The 22,056-nt window shown below is 38.2% G+C and overlaps 1 protein-coding gene across 3 annotated transcripts in view; it reads right to left on the bottom strand.

Annotated features, from left to right (window-relative positions):
- LOC134002965 (ankyrin-3-like) overlaps positions 1 to 22,056 on the bottom strand; it is a 165,040-nt gene that overhangs the window by 35,592 nt on the left and 107,392 nt on the right. For 2 of the 3 annotated variants that reach the window (XM_062442037.1, XM_062442036.1), the window contains 9 exons: positions 21,702 to 21,800; positions 20,862 to 20,960; positions 20,603 to 20,701; positions 20,299 to 20,394; positions 18,779 to 18,851; positions 11,736 to 11,859; positions 5,782 to 5,884; positions 3,048 to 3,154; positions 608 to 832 (listed from right to left, as the gene is read on the bottom strand). In XM_062442037.1, the coding sequence (XP_062298021.1) occupies positions 608 to 832; positions 3,048 to 3,154; positions 5,782 to 5,884; positions 11,736 to 11,859; positions 18,779 to 18,851; positions 20,299 to 20,394; positions 20,603 to 20,701; positions 20,862 to 20,960; positions 21,702 to 21,800 (1,025 nt within the window). Of the gene's footprint in view, positions 1 to 607; positions 833 to 3,047; positions 3,155 to 5,781; positions 5,885 to 11,735; positions 11,860 to 18,147; positions 18,208 to 18,778; positions 18,852 to 20,298; positions 20,395 to 20,602; positions 20,702 to 20,861; positions 20,961 to 21,701; positions 21,801 to 22,056 lie in introns of all 3 variants that reach the window. The other variant, XM_062442035.1, reaches the window with a different exon arrangement.

The raw sequence follows: 22,056 nt of genomic DNA, 5'->3' as shown, positions 1-22,056 counted from the left end.
TCTTTAATTAGCTGAGCTACTCCACAATCGTCCACATACTCCTCCCATCTGTAACCTAATTCTGAATAATCTTTGTCAGATTCAGACTTTAAGGTTTCATTTGTTTGGCTGTTTTTACACTTTAATAGAAGGAATTAAACCGGTAATAAAAAGTCTTGGGAATACGTTTTTATATGTAGCTTCCACTGGTTGTGATACACTTCCTGACATGTAGTGTTATTGTATATAAAACTGAAACTTTGCCTTTCGTTTGTTTTACAATCTGCACTTGTAACAACGTTTACGTCAGATAGTGATGTTTCCTCTATTTTGCAAAAGGGAAACACAGCTGGACAAAGTTGCTTGAGGGGCGAGCAAACTGCAACAATTACACTTTAACTGCTAATTAAACAGCAGGTTTTACACCTCATCACATGCATGCACATACACACATTCACACTTTTATCAAAATATAAACGCAGATGTTTGGAAATGGCGATGGCGAAAAGCAGAGGGAAGGAGATGTCGAGTCACTGAACGTAAGTGCACCAAAAAAAGCACTTAAGCAGATTCCAAAAAGAAACCCAAAACAATATCAGTGAGGTTTAAAGAAAAAATGAAGCCTTACCCGAGGAACTGAGCTCCTGCCGGGCCGACCTCGACCAATCGGCTAGCCAGGCCTTCTCCTTCCACCATCGGGGGAGGCGATGCCAGTTTGTGCCTCTTGACCAGTCGACAGGTGATCCTGGTGGGCGCAGTGCATTTTCTAGGAGGGATGATGATGCGCATGCCATTGTGACGACTTCCTCTCATGGAGCCGCCCCTGGCGTCGACCATGAAGCTGACCAGGAACCTGATGGAGAGCAGAAAGAAAGGAAAAAAAGGAGGAGAAGAGGCAAGAGGCAAAGAGCGACAGAGGAGACAGGGAGAGGCAAGTGAAGTGAAAGTGAGAGGAAAGGTGAAAGAAAGAGAAGCACAAAGGAAGAAAAAGAGATAACCAAAGAGGGAGAGGGAAGTATATAGAAAAAAAAAGATGGGATAAAAGGTAAAATACATGTTGGTTTAACAGCAATATTTGATGGAGAGAGGTGACGTCCCATCATCCCATGCTGTGGTCTTCAAAACACAAACAAAGTAAGTGAGAGTAAAAGACAAGAGAGAGAAAGAAAGAGGGAGGAATATACATGTGGAGGTTTCTGTGTTGGCTGTGATTGCACTTTAAAAAAATGTTGGTTTCAATTAACAAAAAACAACAGCACGCTTTATCAGGTAGCAAATCAACTCATATATGATGATGTGCAAAGTGATTATTATAATTTTAATAACCATTTTTATTCCAGAAAATGAATAGATTTGTCTTTACATTTTGTGCAGATTAAATGTTAAATACAGCCAACACAGGAGGCTCCAATGCAACCTGTTTGTTTTGTTTTTTTTACCCATATTAGAAGGTAGTACTCAATTTAATTTAAAGGTGCTCTGTGGAGTTTTGTGCATGTGAAAAAGGACATAGATGATGTGATACACCGTCCTGCCGATGGTTATTTCACTATTTCGCTGATCTACATGTCGCAGTAAAGTAGGAAACTGGAGGCTAATAAACCCTGATGAACACGGCAGCAGTTAAAATACTTTAAAAAATCGGCTTTTGTAATTTCGTTATGAAATTAAGGAGATAGGACACACACACACACAGCGCATTTTGGTAAGTCAATGTAAATATACCTTTTGTGTCTTTACAAGAAAACTCCACAGGGCAACTTTAAAAGAAGGATACCCCAAAACTCAAACACACACACACACACACACCAGCTCATGAATAACCACACCATGCACTTTGGTGACTGAGATGTGATGTTAGTTTGTATGTAACTGTTGAACAAAAAAGTGAGGGTATAAATGTGATTGTTCACAGCAAATGTAAAGATTCCTTCACAAAAACAACAACTTAAAACACACAAAAAAGACTGTATTTAATTGGTTATTGATCGGTGATTGTTTTAGCTGATTTGTCCGTCAAAGAGTAGCAAACGTTCAGATCCAGCTGCAACTAAAGTGCAAGTCTGCATTCTTTCAATCTCTTCAAAAAATCACAATACAGTCAGATCTTGCAACATAAAGTTAATTCAGATCAGTTTGAGACTCAACAAATTCCCTCCAAACAAATAAAAGAATAAACACAAGACCGAAAAAAGAACAAAACTCAAACCACTTTATGTCAAGTCTGTATAATAACATGTGGGAGGAGAGTAAATAACACACAGCTGTTATGAGTGAACAGAGAGGACAGGGTGTGATGTCACCGGAAACGGAGAGGTTGGGGTGGGGGGGGGGGGTAAGACAAACTTGGTGGTGGTTGGTGACAAAAATAAAAAAATAAAGGAAAAGAGGGCAATCAATCACAGTCAATCACCTGCTGTCGTACTGCGGGAGCGGAGAGGAAAAACTGCAGGATGGACGACAAAGCATTGCAGGAGTGACAGGTCAACAACAGAGCTTTGTCATTGGAATAAACCACTGAGAAGACCGTTACCAAGGAGACATTTAAATTACACCTCCCTCATTTCTGCTGTTAGGTGCAAAATGGCCAATCATTCACCTGATCATAAGCATTAGCATTCCTAGTAGTTTGTGCTAGTTTCAGGCTCCTTTCTTTCTGGAAATGAGGGAAGTGCAATTTTTTTTTTGTATTCAGGCAAACAGATTATTTACAATTTGAAAAGAACAGACAATCTGAGAGACGATTGAAGAGAAACCTCTGCAGGTAAAGAGCCGTTTTTCTCGAGGTGGAAAGAAAATGAGGAAAGAGGAAATCGGGAAGACAGACTGGGAATACATAACAGGTAGATGGCAACCAAGACAAATTCTTTTCCCCCCTTCAACTCCTTTTCTCCCTCCCACCCATTAATCTTTCCCATGCACTCTTCTGCAGAACACTGTGTTCACATTAGCGAGTTTACTACCTTTCCCCTCTCTCTATGTCCTTTCCCAGACTTGTCCCTGATCCTAACCCTTCTTTCTTCCCTAACCGTCTTTTTTTATCCATTCATCCTTTCTCACATGCTTACCCGGAGTGTATTGGTGAGGAGACCAGGTTGACATTATCCAGTGCGTCTGCCGTCCAGCTGTATCTCCTCAGGGAGTCGTTGTCGCAGTCTTTAGCCGCCGCCAAATGCTGTGGGGAGGGAGACAACAAGATCACTGGAATGCATGAGTGTGTGTTTGTGAGAGAGAGAGAGAGAGAGAGAAAGAGCATGCCAAAAAAGTAGAGAAATTATAATTTGTGCTTATGATCTGAATGGAAGTAAAATAAAATCATGTGCAGTAAAGAAATGAAGACGTGCACTTTATAAACAAAAACTGACAAATGATGGGGTTTTATCTCATAACATCAGTGTGCTGTCCTCAATAACTGTCTGAAAACTGATAAATAAAGGTTATAATTTACTGCTGACTGAAGTTAAAAGGTTAAAGAGGCCTTACAGGGATGTAAATCTAAAACAGACTGTGTGACAGAGTTTGTAGCAATGAGCTAGCTATGTTATGTGTGATATATTCAGATCACTACTCAGGTGCTTTCCAGCTCATTTTAAAGTACATTTCATCTGGAGAAGGAGGGCATCGCTCCTCATACCAGTCATAAAATGATTTCTATACATGAGAAACTACAAGACTACCACAGATATCATTAAGAGAAAGCTAATGTGGAGATAAAACGCTTCAGCAGAATACCATTAAAACGTCTTGATGAGTAGATCAGAGGAAACAAGCATGAATATTTAACTGTAATGTTATTGACTTAAGAATATACAAAAGATAGCAAACATTAAGAAAATGAACATAAGATGCCTTTGACTTGACTACAGGTCTGATGTTTTGTATGTCTGAAGATTTAATACAGATGCAAGATTTCTATTCCAGGCAGGCTTTGATAATTAAAAAAAATAAGCTTATATAATTTAATAATTTTAAGTTTCATCCTCCCAAAAGACTAAAAGGCCACCATGTGATGTAACTGAAAGCAACACTTTGGCCATAAACTAATGTCACTTTATATACTTTTAACTTTTAATACAAACAGATTTTGGGTTGGCACATTCTCCACACTATAAATACATTCCTTTTGTTCATCAGTCCCGCAATTAATAAGGAGCATAACCAGTTCTGATGTGCTGATAGTGTGTTCGGCTATATTGAAGACACATATATGAGGAAAGGCAACGCTCCTTCATTTGTTCCTCTTTATACAACAGCTCATGATGAAAGACTTCTTATTACACGATGATCACATAAAAATGATTTGAAAATGAACATAAAACGCTCTGATATAAGATGTGCATGGTCATACAACAGATGGCATAACTGAAGAAAATGATTGTAAATACAAATAAATGACATATTGTGACATGCACTGACAGGATAACTTGTGCATCTACCTTGTTGTGTTGCTCTACAATGAAAGACTTTTCCTTACAGAGCATCTGGAGCAGCGTGAGAGGAGACAGGCTGTTAATTGCCAGCTGTTACATTCAGTCCATTACTCAGAAACGTCTGCTACTCCGACGCTTCGGGTTAGAAATATTACATTTGTAGATCTGCCGGTTTCACTTTTTCATCATTTTCATTCCTCAGAGGCTTTTCTGATCAAGTTTGATATACACTTAAGGCTTTATTAAACTTAAATACTTTTTAATACTGACTGAAAATATGTTTGTAGCATCAAGTATCGAAAAGCGTAAAGTTTCAATAGAAAGTTCAGACTCTTGGGATTCTTTACTTAATGTTTGATTAGATAATTCCTGATCTGGATCAATACACTTTACTAATTTTAGATGATATCTTATTTAGGGATAGTTCTTTATTTAACATTAATGCATAAAGGGGGAAAGAATGAGGTATCATTGTTACGGTTTCAGCAGTAAAACTCAGGTATAACAAGATCAAGCTTACAATTTATATTTATACTTATTGTACATTATATATTTTTAATTAATTGATATTACTTTGTAGAAATCTGTTTTCACTTTGACATTAAAGAGGTTTTTTTTGTAAATTCTTGTAAAAAAAAAGCCAAATTATATTGACTTTAATTCAATTTATAAAAGCAATAAAAGGGGAAAACATCCAAGGGGGTTAATATATATAATTTTAATAATATAATTTTATCGGTAATATATATTGGACTCTCGTTTGGAGGGTAAAAAGTAGTGTAGAGATCAATGTCTGGTGCAAATTAAATATTTTAATAAAATGAGGTACATAAGCAGCTGTCTAAGTAAAAAACTAAATCCAACGTAAACCTATAATGTCTATTTAAAGCTGATTAAAATGCATTCTTACTGTAAATATACATTAAAACATTGCACATACGTCTCATATTGCACATTTCATCAATGTCACTTGTTATAACTGTGAGGTTTTTGAGTAGTGCAGACTTCTTCTTTGGCTCGTGGGATTTATTGTAGTTTCACCTGAACTTCGACTTTACTTTAAGAGGCATTTTGCGGCATTCTTACAGAAACTAGGCCATCGCAGTAATTCCTCTTAGATAGCGGCACTAATCACTAATCTCATTTCCTCTTTCAATAAAATGTAAGGGGATTGGTCGTCCGTATGCCAGCGCCAACTCAGGTGTAAGAGGATTGGCGTATAGCCCCTTTTTTTGGCCCAGCACCAAGACAGCTGGTCACATTTGGAGAGAGAACTGTGTCTCTCGTGAAGTTAACGACCTGGTGGATTTACTGCCGGAGAAAAAGATCAAGAGAGGAGCAAAGAGAGAGAGGGAGTGTACATGATACGTACCATTTCCTTATTGGTGGCCAGCATCTCCTCTATCATCATGCTGTCGCGCGTGAACGAGCTCCGGTTCAACGTGTTGGACCTATCAGAACTGAAGGAACGCAGGCTTGGTGTGGTAGCCGTAGTAGTCACGGATTACCAAGACAACAGTCACAATGATGGAGACGGGAGGTGAGGGGGAGGAGGAGGAGGAGGAATTGGGAGGTAGTGGGGGGTAAAGGGGAATGAAAGTGAACAGAAAAAACAAACATAAACACATTAAATTGCATGCAGCTTCCAGGAACCTGAATGTAACTGTATGCCACCAGTGACAAGAAGAACAACAACAACAACAACCGCAAAGCAAGAAAGAACCTTCTTGAGGAGGGAAATCACATGTTTCCGACATAAAAACCCCAAAAAGACAGAGAGAGATCTGTGTGTGGATGCTACGTAACCAATAGGATCGGCATTGTTATTGAAAAATATATCCGTGGCAACCAAACACATCTGAAGGCAACATCTAGAAATCCAAAAATAAAAATACAGATTTGTCACAAACATCACCAGTGACACTGCAACTTCTTTTAGCCTCTTCAGTCTGAGCAACACCATGCCACACAATGCCCCTAAAAGCCTGAGTAAAGCAGGGTTGCTTATGAAAGTTAACTAGATTACTACATGATGGACAATGGACACGGTAGTAGGACAGGAATCTTGTTATGTCTTCATGACGGCAATCTTTCGGGAGTCGAAAATTAGCTTCGTGCTAAATTTTGATCATGAATCCAAATTAAAGCTGTAGATTTAGTTTACTGTCCCAATACGTTTGTCGGTGACTGTACGCAGATGATGGGTGTTCAGGCTTTGAGAGAGACTTTTTTATGAGGCAAATAAAGAGCATTCCTAAGCAATGACAGGATGAATGTTTGCCTGCAACATCTCAACCGCAATTACAACAGCGCTATTTTCTCTACACGAGTTAAACGATGTCAACCAATTAGCCTTCGCCCAGAGGAGCTGCTCTTGTAGCACAGCGTGGCACAAAAAGACACACCTCTGCATGCTGAAATTACCAAAATCTATGGAAGCCAAAAGCAGCCATAGTTGCATTATATTTTTTTTAATCCTATCAAGTCAAGATTGTAAAGGGTTGTATGAGATTCACGTTTAATAATCTTGAGATAACAGGATTAAAGAAAACTCAACTATGATCCCGCTTCCATATTAGGCCAAGATACTATACAAATAATATTTATTAGACTTTATTTCTAACTTTTACTGAATTTCTTTGTATTTGTGAGTATGTTTGATATAAATAAATAAATAAATAAATAAACTGACTTAATAAAATAGCCAATAATATTTGAGAAAGGGGTCAATGACGGGATGCAACCCAGTGTCCAATTGGTGTAACTAGTATTTTGTCATAAAAATATGATTATATACAGGAAAATAAATGTGAACTAAATGTTTAATAAATATAATCCACGTTTTCATCGCAACACTATGGGGTTCTTTTTAACACATTTTACTTAATTTGTCACATATTATTTAGAAATGGTTGTTTTTAAGATATTTTCTGCTCAATACTGACAAAATGCTTTAAAATTTAAATGTAGAAAAAAAATCTGCATTCAGTCTTATATTTGGTAAACAAATGGTGCAAATATCAAATGTTTCAAATGACATAAAACAACACAAAAACACTAAATGTACATTTAACAAACCTGATGCTGCTTTTAAGACAATTTTTAAAGATATTTTTGAATTGCTCATTTTGCCAACCCTTATTTGTCACTGACCCATATATACATATTTCCACTTCCTGTAAATAAGTCATAATGTTCTTAACTCTTATGTGTTTTTATAGACATGTATATATGTTTTATTTTAAGTGTGTGTGTTGTAATGGAGAATTAACTTTTTCTGATTCTGTTGTTGGCAAAACATAAAATCCCATCCGACTGTCTGACTCTTTGTTTAAAACTGTACTTTTTAACCTGTGAGAATGTGTGTTGTTTATAATATAAGTATATATCTTTCTCACCAGTAACAGTCATTGACACAGAGCACAGTTAAATCACTCTGCTCTATCCATTATTTGTGGTAAACTAGATGAGACTAAACTGATAAAGGCAGCAATAGCATCCTTTATTGCCTACAGATCTATCAGTTCAGGTCCCTGGAAGCTTGATGAGGGACTACTCCACACAGAAACCAAAATAATGCAAAAGCTTCAACGTTTTTTTGCGACAAACCCACAAAGGCGTAAATGAAAACCACAGTCAAACACAAAAGCAAACACAAGTCTATTGTCTATAAGCAAAGAACCCAGCGGGGTGGTTTTTTTTTTGTTTTTTTTAAACTGAAAGTAAGGAGTCGGACATAAAGACCACACACACACACACAAGAGAGAACCACAGTACACAACACAGTGCCTGATGTTAACATACAACAGTGTTAAAAGAACATAAAACTGGTCAAAACATCAAAGTTAGTAGTCAAATGGGTCAAACATACACAGTAAATATGTATCACACTGGACCACAAAGTCATGGTATTGATGGGTGTAATGGGGGGAAGGGAAAGGGGTTGAGATGGAGAGGTAATGGAGGGGAGGGGGTTGGTTTAGGGAGACCTATTCATGCCTTTAGCCTTACCTGACTTTGGGACTAACATTAAAGAACGGACATGAGGAGAGAATAAAAGATCATGAACAAAACAACAGAGGAGTGGACAGAGAGATGCAGGTTGGTAGAATGATGTCAGATGCTTCCTGACTTCCTGACTCTGCCTGGTATCATAACTGCTCGCTATCTGACCGAAACTATGGAGCATAACTCCCATTTAAGACTAACTACCTCATAAACTCCTCATTTTCAGTCTCAGTCCCTACCTCTAACACTCATTTCAATTTCAGTGATCCACTGCAGAGTTGCAAAGTGAGACGAGTTTATTGGGTCCGGTTGATTCTCTGCATATAAAAAGTTAGTTTCTGGTTATTCGATAAAAGGTCAAAAGGCCTGTTTATGTCGAAAATCTGCATTAACTAACATTTTTTTAGTCCACAGTGGAAAAAAGCTGTAAACACAACATTGACATCACCTTTTAAAGATTTTATGGTGAACAGTTGCCTATTTAAACATCTGGTGAGCACGGAGCAACATTAGAAATCATCTCTCTGTCTACTTGACAAATATTATTTTTCTTTTTCGGCTTTTTATTGGTCTGCACCGACTCCCGAGGGAAATATTTGACTCTTGTGTTTGAGTCCTCCTGGTGAATTTGGGTCCAATATTCATCCTTCTTTCAATTCTGGTTTGATCTCCCGAGAAAAACAACTTTTTTTAGCAATTAAACGCTCCAGTGTCTTCAGCTGGTCATAAACTTTGTCCTTCTGCTGTTGAGTGCTGGACAGGTAGAGTGCAGTGTGTTTCTCACAGGTTTTTTTTTTTTTTAGCTGGAAACGAGGTTGATGAAAGCAGCGAGAGCGAACCACAATAGTAAAGTTAGAAGCCATAAAAACCAAAACAATTAGCTGAAAGATGCTAAAGTGCTCTGTAACACTAGCCAAGTGAGCATTTTCTTTGTGTTTGTCACTACGAGCAATAACATTAACATTAAGAGTAGTCTTTCTATCCATTATTAATAGTAAAATATTCATTATTGCAGCTTTAAGGAGAGAAGTTAAGATTCCTAAGGAGCAGCTGGATCAGAAACATCCAATCACTGAACTTTCTGTTGCATTTGCTGCAAACAGCGAGCTGCAGCTCAAAGTTACACTTCATGTAATTGCTCTGGTTCTTATCTGCATCTTTGGCTGCTTTCTTTGCCATAGAACCAGCAGCTTTGGATCACATGTAAGAATGATAATGACCATATCAACAATTTATAAAACTGGGAAATAATCCAAGAGACTCTTGTGTTTCTATGTTGAGAATAATCATCAAAATAAACCTTAAAAATTGGAATTTACAGCCTCTAAAAGGTAAATCTGGACTCAATTACTCATCCCACGTTGCAACTCTGTTGTTTTTTCATGATGAAAAATGGATAATGTGTTAAAAACATCAAATACAGTGATATATTAGAAACATTTTGCCATTATCACAGAGAAAAAGAGCACAAACAACAACAACAAAATGACATAGAATAGAGTAAGAACTTTCAGTGAACTCTCTAATAGTCAATAAATGTGCTTCTTTAGATGGAGATGGATTTTCGGCTTTGATATTTTGCAGATAATCCACTTCCTAAATTGACTGAACTGGAAGGGAAGTGACTTGAATCCACCCCTGCAGAGAACCAGTAATTTGTTAAACCAGTCCTAAGCTTGGGGTTTCCCACACACACACACCTACACACACACACACACACACATACACACACACACACACACACACACACACACACGCAGACATCCCACATGTGTGTTGATCTGTAGTTTTAACGCAGGGCTCGAGGCCATGAAATCGAACATGTTCCTAATTTCCTGTGGCTCGGCTTCCATGTGTGTCACTCCTCAGATATTCAATAACCCCTCCCTCTCCGGCCCCGTTGCACAAGTGTCAATATTTTCGTACGTTCATTATGCCGAGCGTAAAGTTCAACAGTCGCAGGCAGTGACCTACAACCTTGCACTGGCGAGGGGGGGGGGGGGGGGGGGGGGGGGGACTCTTCACTGCATGTCAATGTGTGTGAGACGAGTCACGAGTCAGAATAATGTAAATCCTCTTTGTTATCTTGTTTCTCGATATCCTGAGAATTAATTTAAACCTGATTTCACAATTTTATCGAGAATGGAAAACAAACCTGCAAATTTCTCCACCCTGTTTTTACATCTATTACAAAGTATTTAATGTGTCTCCAGTTAAACCAGAACTTCCGAATTTTGTTCCAGAAGAAGGAAAACATGATTAAAAAACTGTGTAACTATGCTAATAACTACAAATCCAGCCTTGGAGCAGAACCTTACTCAACAGTATGGCATGTGGTTTGCGTCATATGTTTAGATAAGGACATTAGTTTTCTGAAAAATTATCTAATGTCATAATGTACACTGCTTCCCATAAGTGCTAGATGTTTGTAGGATAAACATTACAGCTGGACAGAGGAGATGAGTCCGTCTATAGTAACAGCAGGACAGAGAGGAGCGAACACTGAATACGTCTTTACACTGCACAGATTACAACTATTAAGTAAAATAACTTTAGAAGGAAAGCATTGGGGAGTTTCATTGAAATGGACAAAATCTACATGCATGTACCCGAAGCTGCAGTTTTTGTAGTTCTTTTAATGAGGACTGTAGTTTTTGCTGTAGTGGATGCAGCGCAATCTTAGCATATGTTTCAATCCACGCTTCATGTTTTCAGAAAGACCGATGAAAGAAACGCTGAATGAGAGTTTGCATCGAGTTAGAGAAGCTTATCGAACGGAGGCTAACTGGACGTGATGTCATGGCTCCGGCTCTCTATTTATCACCGGATGACGAGCTTTGAAAGACTTTCTAACTTCAATGTGTCCCATCAAAATAAATGCCCAAATACCATAAACAAAAGGAGTCTACGGTGGTAATGTCATCGCATGCCAGCAATGAAACGAGACCGCAATTCCCATAAACCCTGTCACTTTTATTTCTAGCAGAGCTTTGCTTCTTTGGTGTATAAAAAAAAAAAAAAAAAAAGTTTCCTCTCTTTTTTGGAGTAGAGGAGCAGTTGCCAGATTTTTTTTTTTTGCTTTGTAATGTAGCGTGAGCCATTTCCTTTTGTGCTGTAAAGAAAAGTGCTATTTATATGTTGAATCCTGCAACCACCTGAATCCTGAATCCTGCACTTGGCCTCAATCACAACTTTCTAACATAGGGATTACTCACAAGGCTGCTGCTAAGTTAATATATCCAAATATATATGATAACAACTGATATAGAAATGCAATAGACAGTAATAGTAATGATAACGGACTGGGGTGTATCTTACCTCTGCGACCGAGCACCAACACTGAAGCCCATGTAGCCTTCCTGAGGGAGCGAGTCGTCGCCCAGCTCCCGCAGGTCCTGGGGGGCCAGATATTTGTCTGTGTCCCCCGTCATTGCATCATCACCTGATGGTTCAAAAAGCAAAGTTAGAGAAAGAAAATATGACTTGGAGTCTTAAGTTTCTTTCTTCTGTTGCAAGTTTGTGACCAGTTCATAACTCCGAGGTGGTGGAACACACACAATGAATGAATGAGTAATGCTGTCCTCTCATTAAATCCTTCAATAACTGCTGTGAAGTTTCCCTTGAGCGAGGAACATATCCTGCTTCATCTGAGAGACTTTAGCAGAGGAGAACACTGCTGACTGTGTTTTTATTGTTTTTTTAATTTTATTTTGTTTTTGTCATCCATACAGACCATAATAGGCTAGCTCTCTTTTAGACAGACAGATCAATTCAGCCTCTGCCCAGAGGCTGTTTTCCAGTTCAGCGTTGGTCCAACACACACACACACACACACACACACACACACACACACACACACACACACACACACACACACACACACACACACACAATCACACACAAACAAAAGTCCTGCTGTTACTAAAAGCTTTTCGTTTTTCTCATTATAGACAGAAAACACAGGTTAACAGTAACCAGCAAAGCTTGGAAACAACAAAACGTGTTGCTGTCAGTAACATTTAGTGTCAGATAAGCGTAATAAACTAACAGCAACAGCAATAAAAGCAGTTTAACGGCTTTATATTGAATTAAAGTGAAGCTCAGGTAGTTTTTTTTTACAGACCACAGATTCATACAGAGGACAATATTTCCATCATGGCAAACCAAAACAAATTAAGTGCTTCATTCAAGCTTTTTTTTTAAAAAAGAAAAAGAGTTGAGACATACGTTACAAGCCTAGCAGGAAAACAGTTAGTCGCATGTTAGTCCCCTCAGATGTACTGTAGATCCTAACCTACTGATGAACTGGTGACCGCAGAGTTGAAAGAGAAAGAGGGGAAAAGAGGAGGAGTCAAAAGGGGAGAGGGGAGCAAGTGCATGCAGGCGGAGAGACGAAGAGGGAGAGAGAGAGAAAGAAAGAAAAGGGAAGGCATTCCAACAACCACAAAAGCACCGGAGACCCCCCTCCAACGCCTCTACCACCCCACCATTTACCCCCCACCCCTCCGTCACCTCATCCCCTGCTGCTATAGCACCCCTCCCCCCCTAAACTTTCTCTCTGACACACACACACACACACACACACACACACACACACACACACACACACACACACACACACACACATACACACACACACTCTACAGACCCCATCTGGCGACATTCCAAACTACTCTACGGGATTCTCCTCTCAGCCTGAATGGGAGCAAAAGTGAGGAGGCGAAACTCACCTCCTGCTTTGAAACACTTCATTCAGCCGGCCGTCCAGTTTGCAGGATTTCACCCCGGCACTAACTTTCTTCCTCGGCTCGTAACCTCCCTTAAACTCTCCCCCCCCTCTCTCTCCTGTGCATACGATTCCTCTCTCTCTCTTCCTCTCTCTCTCTCTCTCTCTCTCTCTCTCTCTCTCCTGTGCATACGATTCCTCTCTCTCTCTCTCTCTGTCTCTCTTCCTCTCTCTCTCTCTCTGCCTCTCTCTCTCTCTCTCTCTCTGTCTCTCTTCCTCTCTCTCTCTCTCTGTCTCTCTTCCTCTTTCTCTCTCTGCCTCTCTCTCTCTCTCTCTCTCTCTCTCTGTCTCTCTTCCTCTCTCTCTCTCTCTGTCTCTCTCCTCTCTTTCACAGCCCGGTGCTCACACAAACAGATCAGCTTTCTCCCGCCTACCCACCCTTCTCTAGGATTATCCAGCATGTGTGTGTGTGTCTATGTGTGTGTGTGAGTAAGAGAGAGCGACAGAGAGAGAGAGAGAGCGACAGAGAGAGAGAGAGAGAGAGAGTTTCTGCACAGACACCTAGAGCTCACAGCAGGACAGAAATAGTAAGTGGGTGTGTGACTCAAACCAAGTTGACTAACATCTAACTCTACCTTTGCAGCATCTACTGAGTGCTGTATATGCTCACTTTAACTCACTTTAACACTTTTAATTCTTGATTTTATAACTGTGCATCGTTGTAGTGGGTGTGCTGGTGTAATACAGTTAAATAATCATTAGTAATAGACTGTTATAATTACACCTGACCTGACATACCGCTCCTCCAGAGTCAATATGTGGAACGTATGAGACTCTCCACTTTAGTCACTGTACTCCAAGACCTGTCATAATGATTATCGACTTATCGTACATTAACGTAATTATCGGCATCATCACGTCTATATATCGACTTATCGTATGATGCATGAGCATTTTTTTGACCTCAGTGATGCCATACTTCACATTAGCAGCTAAGAGGCTATTCATGTCACATTGTCTAAGTGAGTAGTGTCCTCCATTCCTCACTGTGACGTCCTGAGTGGAGACTGCAGAAGAATTAAAGGTAAATAACTCTGTCCCCAAACATAATGGGAGTGTGTGTGTAGCACCCTCTGTCCTGGTCCATAATATTATGCTATTATATTATCATTTTATCAGTGGTATAAAATGATCCTCACATGGCGATAATATAATTTATCGCGATTATTTCTGAGACAACATATCATCCATTTATTGTGACAGGTCTATGTACTCCTACTGACATCTTTTCTGTTTGTTAGCTGTCTGTGCAGTATGTAAACATGTTTCTGTGTCATTTAGTTTGTGGAAGGGGAGCTTGAGTTATTCATGTCAACTATCATGTGACCAGAGGATTTTGTTATTCTCTTCTGTTGTCAGGATAAACAAACACCGCCTCCCAAATTGTCCTGGTCTGAACTTCTTCATCTAAACACAACGTCTGACACCACCGGTTACACTAGTTTCTGCATAAATTGTCTTGTTAGTTTTGATCATTTCCTCTTGCTCTGCCTATCTGTCTGCTTGTTTATCTGTTGATCTCCTAAACACTACTAAATCTTTACTGTGCATTTGCTCAAATGACTTCATCCTCTTCATTCCCCTTCCTCTCAATCTCTGTGTCCTTCCCTCAACTTCTCATTCAGCTGTTTTTGTGCATCACAAATCACTATATGACAAATCAACATTTTTCATTACTTCTTGAGGTAACAGTGACTGTAAACCTTAATATCTCTGCATCAGTTTAAGTTGGGGTAAATGCGACGGTATCTGCCTGCCTGTTGTTGTACTGCTACGTCCAGCTGTCAGACCCTGATGTGGTCAGTCTGGATTTAATAGTCTAAACTATTCTTTATTGGATAAATACTATAATTCACAGGAGGTAACAGTGATCTTTGGCCTTCTTTTGGACCAAGTTTCCAATCTGTTATAGTAAAGACCTCTATATACTGAGAAATTTTGGACTGTCCCACACAAAAGTTAAAAACTTTTGGTCCTCAAGCTGAAACAGCCGTCCTCCATCATACTCTAACACGTCCATAACAGCTGATTCTCACAATGTGAAATGCAGCTACAATCAAAATCTTCAACCCACCAATCTGAATACATCCTGACTTCATAAAAAAGCCTTTTATCAGTCTAAACTCAAAGTTTGATGTTTCTAGTTGCACAACTGTTACTGTAAAGCACTTTGGTAGGCCATTGGCTGTTTTAAATGTGCTATATAAATAAAGATGACATTGACATTGACAATGCATGCATTTTAATTGTTGTGGTTTTGTTTTTGTTTTTACAGCTTTTTGTATTGTTTTGTTGAATTTTTAGCTATTTTAATCTATTTTATACTCTACACCTTTAATTGTGATGCTGAATAGTTCTTTTTTTATATTATCATCATACTGCTATGATTTAACAGGCTTTCATTACACACTATTTATATTGTACAGTCTTATGTCTTCAGTGAATCTCATAGTTATTGATTTATTTATGTGTATATTTATAGTGTTTCTAATCTTATTTTCTCTCTTTTATAGTTCTTTTTTCTAATCCTTATTTTTTTACTCTAATCTAGAAGTACACCACTACACATATAAGAAGAAGAAAGAGGAGATAAATTATTAAAACCTTTGAATCCTGCAATGGATTGCAATTAAGATTTTAGTACTCTTTTTTTACTTAAATTGGAGTCCAACTGTAAAATCATAAGTTGATGATAGTTAGAATAAACTGATCAGCTCCTAGTTAACAAATGAACAAGTTGCCTCATTGGTGCCTCTATTTTTTTAATAACAGGTGCTATATTTAGAAACTGAAATGCCAAAACCAAATAGAGGCATGAGGGGCCAAAGATGAAAAGACAAGATGAGGTTTCATTCACCTAAAAACAACAGTGGACACAGAAGATTCAGGAATGTATTGATTATTGGAGAAATAAAAAAACCTGGCAAATAAAACCAGGGTTTTTGTAATTAAGTTATCGCCTTTTAAAATACTTAATTCATCTCGTGATTCACATTTTATATCCATGTTGACCAAATATTAATTTAACACTTTACATATCTGGAAAAACTCTTCAGAGAGCTCTCAAAAGTTTCAGAGGAACTACACGGGGTTTGCGGGCCTTCCTGATTTAGATCATGGACTGTGTGTGTGTTATTGGAGATGTTAATCATTGCTGTTACGCAGCTGGTATGTGAGGTTGTGTGTGACTGTATGTGTGTGTGTGTGTGTGTGTGTGTGTGTTTGTGTGCGTACAATCACACACGATACAGTTTTAGATCTGACACTAAAGATGGGACACTCTGCTAAAGCTCTACAACAACAACCACTCAACACAAATTCAGTGTAGCGGCAGACATGCACATAAATATAAATATAAATCAATACGTATTTTAAAAATGGCAACAAGTTCACACACGCAGTTTAGTTATATCAGTTATGCTGCACCACTTCAGACCGGTTATTTGAATTAGTTGTAGTTAGATCGTTCTTTTTGGACTTACAGGAATAGCTGATGCAGATATTTCCAACATCAATATCTGTTTAAACAAAGCAGAAATCAACCTTCAACCATTTATTTGTACTAAGATGTATGCAGTCGGGGGAATATCTTGAATATTTTTTTTGAAATCATGCAAAATCCTTATGTCATGAGGTTAAAGAGTCTGAGTAAATGTTCCTTTTTTATCTGTTTTGCTTTCCCTTCTTCATTTTCCTTCATATCTACCCATTCAGTCTCTCTTATTCTGCTTTTTCCCTCATCTACTGCCACTAAAAAGACACTCACAGATGCAATTCATGGTACATACCTGCACATTATGATATCCTGCATAGAGCATTTTATATAATGACTACATTACATAATATTGCATTTATAAATATGTTGTAATAAACATAAACGAGAGCAGCAAAAGTCGTCTCTATCTCACACCTGATATTCTCACAATATCTGTCCACACACACACACACACACACACACACACATATAATAAACCATTGTGACAAAGTGAATTGTTTCAATTGTATGGCAGAAATGTGGATTTCAGCAGACTGCGGTACTTCAGCTGCTATTAAAACTACCGACTGCAGATAGCGAGAGACATGTGACTACCTAAAAAAATGAAAGCCTTCCATTCTTTACCATCACCACAGACTGTTTAGCAAAAAAACACCGCCGGGAAGAATGAGCCAGGCAAAAATAAAAACTAACTATTGATTGAAAAAAAAAAAAAAAAAAACTCTCGACACATCAATTCTGAGCTTTTCCAACCCACAGTCTGTGTCTCGTTAGGGACAGTCAGTCAGAGTTCAAGTTCAGCAGCTTTTAAGCCAAACTGGAGACAAAGAGAAGAGAGATTCGCAACATAAAGACACACACTCACACCAGCAGCTGACGCAGTGTTTGCTTTGGCCCCGAATGTGTGAAACTACAATGGAAGCGTCACTGACAAGCCTCCGAAGACAAAGGATCAAGTGTGTGTGCGTGTACTCCACGGACTGAAAAGAAATCTGTCACACACTCTGCAAACGCCATATGCAGACAGTTGGCATGGCAACCGGGTTAAAAAAAGGCGTATTCCCTGCATTTCGATGCATGAAAACAGTGGAGGCTTTTTTCATTAGAAGAGTGCGAAAGAGTGGAAGGAGGGAAGCTGCAGCGGAGAGTACTCGAGTACAGTATGGTGTGTGTCGTGTATGTACAGTAAAAAGGATTTACACTTATGAAAGGAAAGCACAAGAAAATACTGCCATTTAAAAGACCCCAACTCTAAACTCTGTAGAAAATAAGCTTCTATACATACAACAAAACCCTACTATTACTACTTTCAAATAATATATAGGGTTAAATGAAAAATAAAAAGAAACAGAAAGTGTTAAAAACAGAGGACTGACACAGTAGAAAAGAAAAAGAAGTGATTTAAAGAACAAAAAAAATGAAGTAAATTAAGAAAGATGAAAAAATACCTTCTTCCACATCAGATAAATAGTCCTCTGTGATCATTTCGGGAACATTGGCTTTACAGACTGTGTGATTGGGATGGAGGGAAAGGTTAGAGAAAAGAAAGGAAAAACAAAACAATGAAAAAGAAAATGGAGAAAAATCATATTCATAACAAAATCATAATCAAAGAAAGAATTGAAAATGGCGTGTCATTACAGCACATTAAAAAGAAAAGAAAAAGAAAACTGTTTTTTTTTTTTTTGCTAGTGGTAAAACAGTAGAATGACTTTATTGGATAACTTTTAAAGTGGCTGGATATATCAAGTCAAATGTCAAATGATGAAACAAAATGAAATAAGTTAATAGTAAGAAAAAAAAAAGAGCTCCAGCAACAACAAAATAACTACGTTTCCCCGGCAACCAGAGGGAAATCTGGCAGCCGAGGGGGACCAGCACTGGGATCGCGGCCCATGAGTTGTAACCACCTGCCAAATGTGACTCAACCTGATATTTTATACACTTTGGCTGCCTCTCCGTGATTTCTGCCACTGAGGTTGTGTCAGGCTGCACAGGGAGAACTGCTCCGATAGATTTAAACTAATTCACACATCAATAAGTTTTAATGTAAAGCTATTATGTTACTGGATTTCATACCTTCGTCGTCGGACATGTCCAACACCTCGTTCATGGTCTCGGGAACATTCATCTTGTGCTTCTCCGTCACAGTCTGTTGATTAGAGACACGCTCTTAATGAGGTATTGATGTTGACTTGATTGTAGCCATTTACAGCTACTCCTGTAGTCCAATTTTCTGTGCTTATCACCAGAAAAAATAGTCAATTATTACCCAAAAAGTCTCAAATAAAAGCCGGTATTCAGATAATAAACAGCAAAAAAACATATTTTAATGGCTCACAATGTTAATCCAACATAATTAACATCTTCAATTCCATCAGCACAACAACAAAAATATGTTATACTCATCAATCTGCTACTCCAAGTTTCTCTTTTTAACGCAAATAATGCAAAAATGCATATTTCTACTTTGCAGTTTTATCAATCACTGTTCAGCTGCTGTCAATGAAACATTTCCTGCAGGTGTTTTACATTAAAAGCCTCTGCCAGACAACGGAGCCATGGCTACTGGATGGGTTTTATGTGTACGTTACTGCAGGAAGACTTGAGTTTTATTGACAGCAGCTCAACTCTGAAGGAAAAAAATGACAAAGCAGCAATTAAAGTGAATCTAATTAGAGAGGGAGAATTGTGTTTCTTACACTCAGAGTAGCAGAGTGGCGAGTATGACATGATTGTACTGGCAGAGTAAAGGCCCGTCCACACCAAGAACCATAACTATAACTATAACTATAACTATAAATATATAGTTTTAAAAATTGTTCTAACTCAAGTTGGATGGTGGATGATCGATATAAATGCTGACAACCAATCATAATCCTTCCTATAAACCATACTGCACAACAAAATCTGCATCCAGCCTGACATTTACAGTAAAACCTGCAAATATCATCTTAATTTTGTAAACTGACTGATGTATTTATTTATATTTATTTATTATTAATGCACCACAGATTGGAGCAGAATGACACCCAGAGGTGATTTCTTTAGATAGGTTTGTCTCTCTTTATTATACAAAGATGCTTGAACTTTGCTCTCTATAATAATGTGAAAAAACACACAGTGCTCATACTGTGTGTTACTGCCACAGCGGTGCACTTTTGCACATCATCATCATCAGTTTGTCTGTAAATACTGAATCATCACAACAACTAGTGTGTGAAATACTTCTGATCAACACACTAAATCAGCTCCTGCCTGAGATCTCTTCTGCTTTGCTTTTTATTTCCCCCATACATACAGCAGTAACATCAATAATTAATTTTCATTAGCTGCAGACAGAGCTGGAACGTGCAGCTGGAACTGTGAAAATGATGAATGAAGGCCTGTGTCAAATACAAGCCTTGTCCTTTTAGCTGCACAATTTAGGAATTTAGACAATTATTAGTCAGCTGTTTTTCAACTATGGTAATAAAGGAGTCAACATCTATGCAGTCAACGGGGCCAACATGTATATTTAAACACACACACACACACACACACACACACACACACACACACACACACACACACACACACACACACACACATATACGCACCTGAGTGACCAGAGTCTCCTCTGTGACCACCTTGAGTGTGTCAACTACAGAGATGTAGCCGAGCCTCCTGGCAATAGACAGAGCACTGTTCCCATTCTGCATGAAGAAATTAAGAAAAATAGAGAAGATGAGTCATTTTTTAATACATGTAACAACATCAGCAAATCAAAATGACTGTTCTTAGAGTGTATTAAAACTTTAATTTAATCTTATTTTCTAATGTAGTTGGTTCTTCTGGTGGACAGAGAACAGATCATAAGCCAGAGTCATGTTTTATATGTTGGTAATGTGAGTGTGTACTAACAGAGGTGAGCTCGTTGGGTGATGCTCCGTGATGTAACAGCATGTTGATGATGTGTGTGTGTCCCTGCTGTGCGGCCTGGTGGAGAGGTGTGTAACCGTTCTGTAAGAGAGGATGAAGAGAGAGAGAGGGAGAGAGAGAGAGAGAGAGAGAGAGAGAGAGGGTTATACAATAATATAAAAAACACACATTATATTCATACACCTGCAAAGAGGCAAATTCAGTGTTAAACAGTGTCAGAAAAACATAAAAAAATGGTTACCTTGGTCTTAGCGTTGACCTTCGCCTGGTTTTTCAGCAGGAAGCTGACCATCTTTATGTTGCCATAGTGACAGGCCACATGGAGAGGAGTGTAACCCAACTGAGGACACAAAAGTCATTCACAAGATATGATCAGCAAAGAGAGGATCATCCCGTCGCTAGTGCTAGTACCGGCTCTTCTCTGTCAATATTAGATTATTATGTATTATAATTTGGTTTTATATTTTTAGTTTATTATAATATTATTCATTATTTGCTTTATAAAACAGGATAACTTTGATCTCTGTAAGGCCCGAGAAGATTAAACATTAAAATACAGAGTAATAGGTTTTATTATGCAATGTAATTCTTACATGCAGTCTCTGTATTGCTGGTAAAGTATATTAAAAAGGAGGAAAAAACACTATCTGGAAAGGCATAGATTGAGAAGTTTAAAAGCAGTTTTTCACAAATAATATAATAAGTATATAATAATAAAAGTACATACTGACTGTACAGATTAATATGTGCTTTCTATGGTCAAAGTCTCAGGTTTATAGCAGCATAAAGTAACAAAAGTAAGAAAACATGTTTGCCTTTTGAACTTATTGACCATTATTTATCTAAACTAGGGTCTATAAAATGTTAGAAAATAGTGTCAAAGCTTGAGGTGATGTCTTTGAATTGCTTGTTTAGTCCAAAATCCAAAGATTTGAAATAGATAAATATATAAAAGATATGTTCAAATTGAATCCTTGAATCCTCACATTTGATAATTTATTGAGTATACTTTTAAACTATAATCACTCTACAAGACTTGCATTGTCATATTCTACAAACCATTACAAAAAGAGACAGTTACCTTGGTTTCAGGGTCTATTGTAGATCCGTGGTTGACTAAGACCTCAGCAACGTTGACTTTATCCTCCTGAGCAGCCAGGTGGAGCGGAGTGAGACCGGACTGAGGATACAGACAGACAGAGAGAGAGACAGTTAAATATACAGACTGACAGATGGTTAAATATACAGGCAGAGTCAAGAGATGAAGGCACATAAAGAAACTGAATATAATAAGATACAACAGAGACAGAGAGAAATAATACTTGCTGAGAGGAAGATGAAAGGTGTATGTATTATGGTGACAAATCATAAAAGACAGAAGACATTGCAAACTGAATGCCAAAAGAAATAATTGGCAATATAAACACAAATCTTGC

Source organism: Scomber scombrus, chromosome 21, assembly GCF_963691925.1.
Source record: "Scomber scombrus chromosome 21, fScoSco1.1, whole genome shotgun sequence".
NCBI lineage: Eukaryota > Metazoa > Chordata > Actinopteri > Scombriformes > Scombridae > Scomber > Scomber scombrus.
Note: the sequence above shows the minus strand (reverse complement) of the source record. Positions and strands in the feature narration are given on the sequence as shown.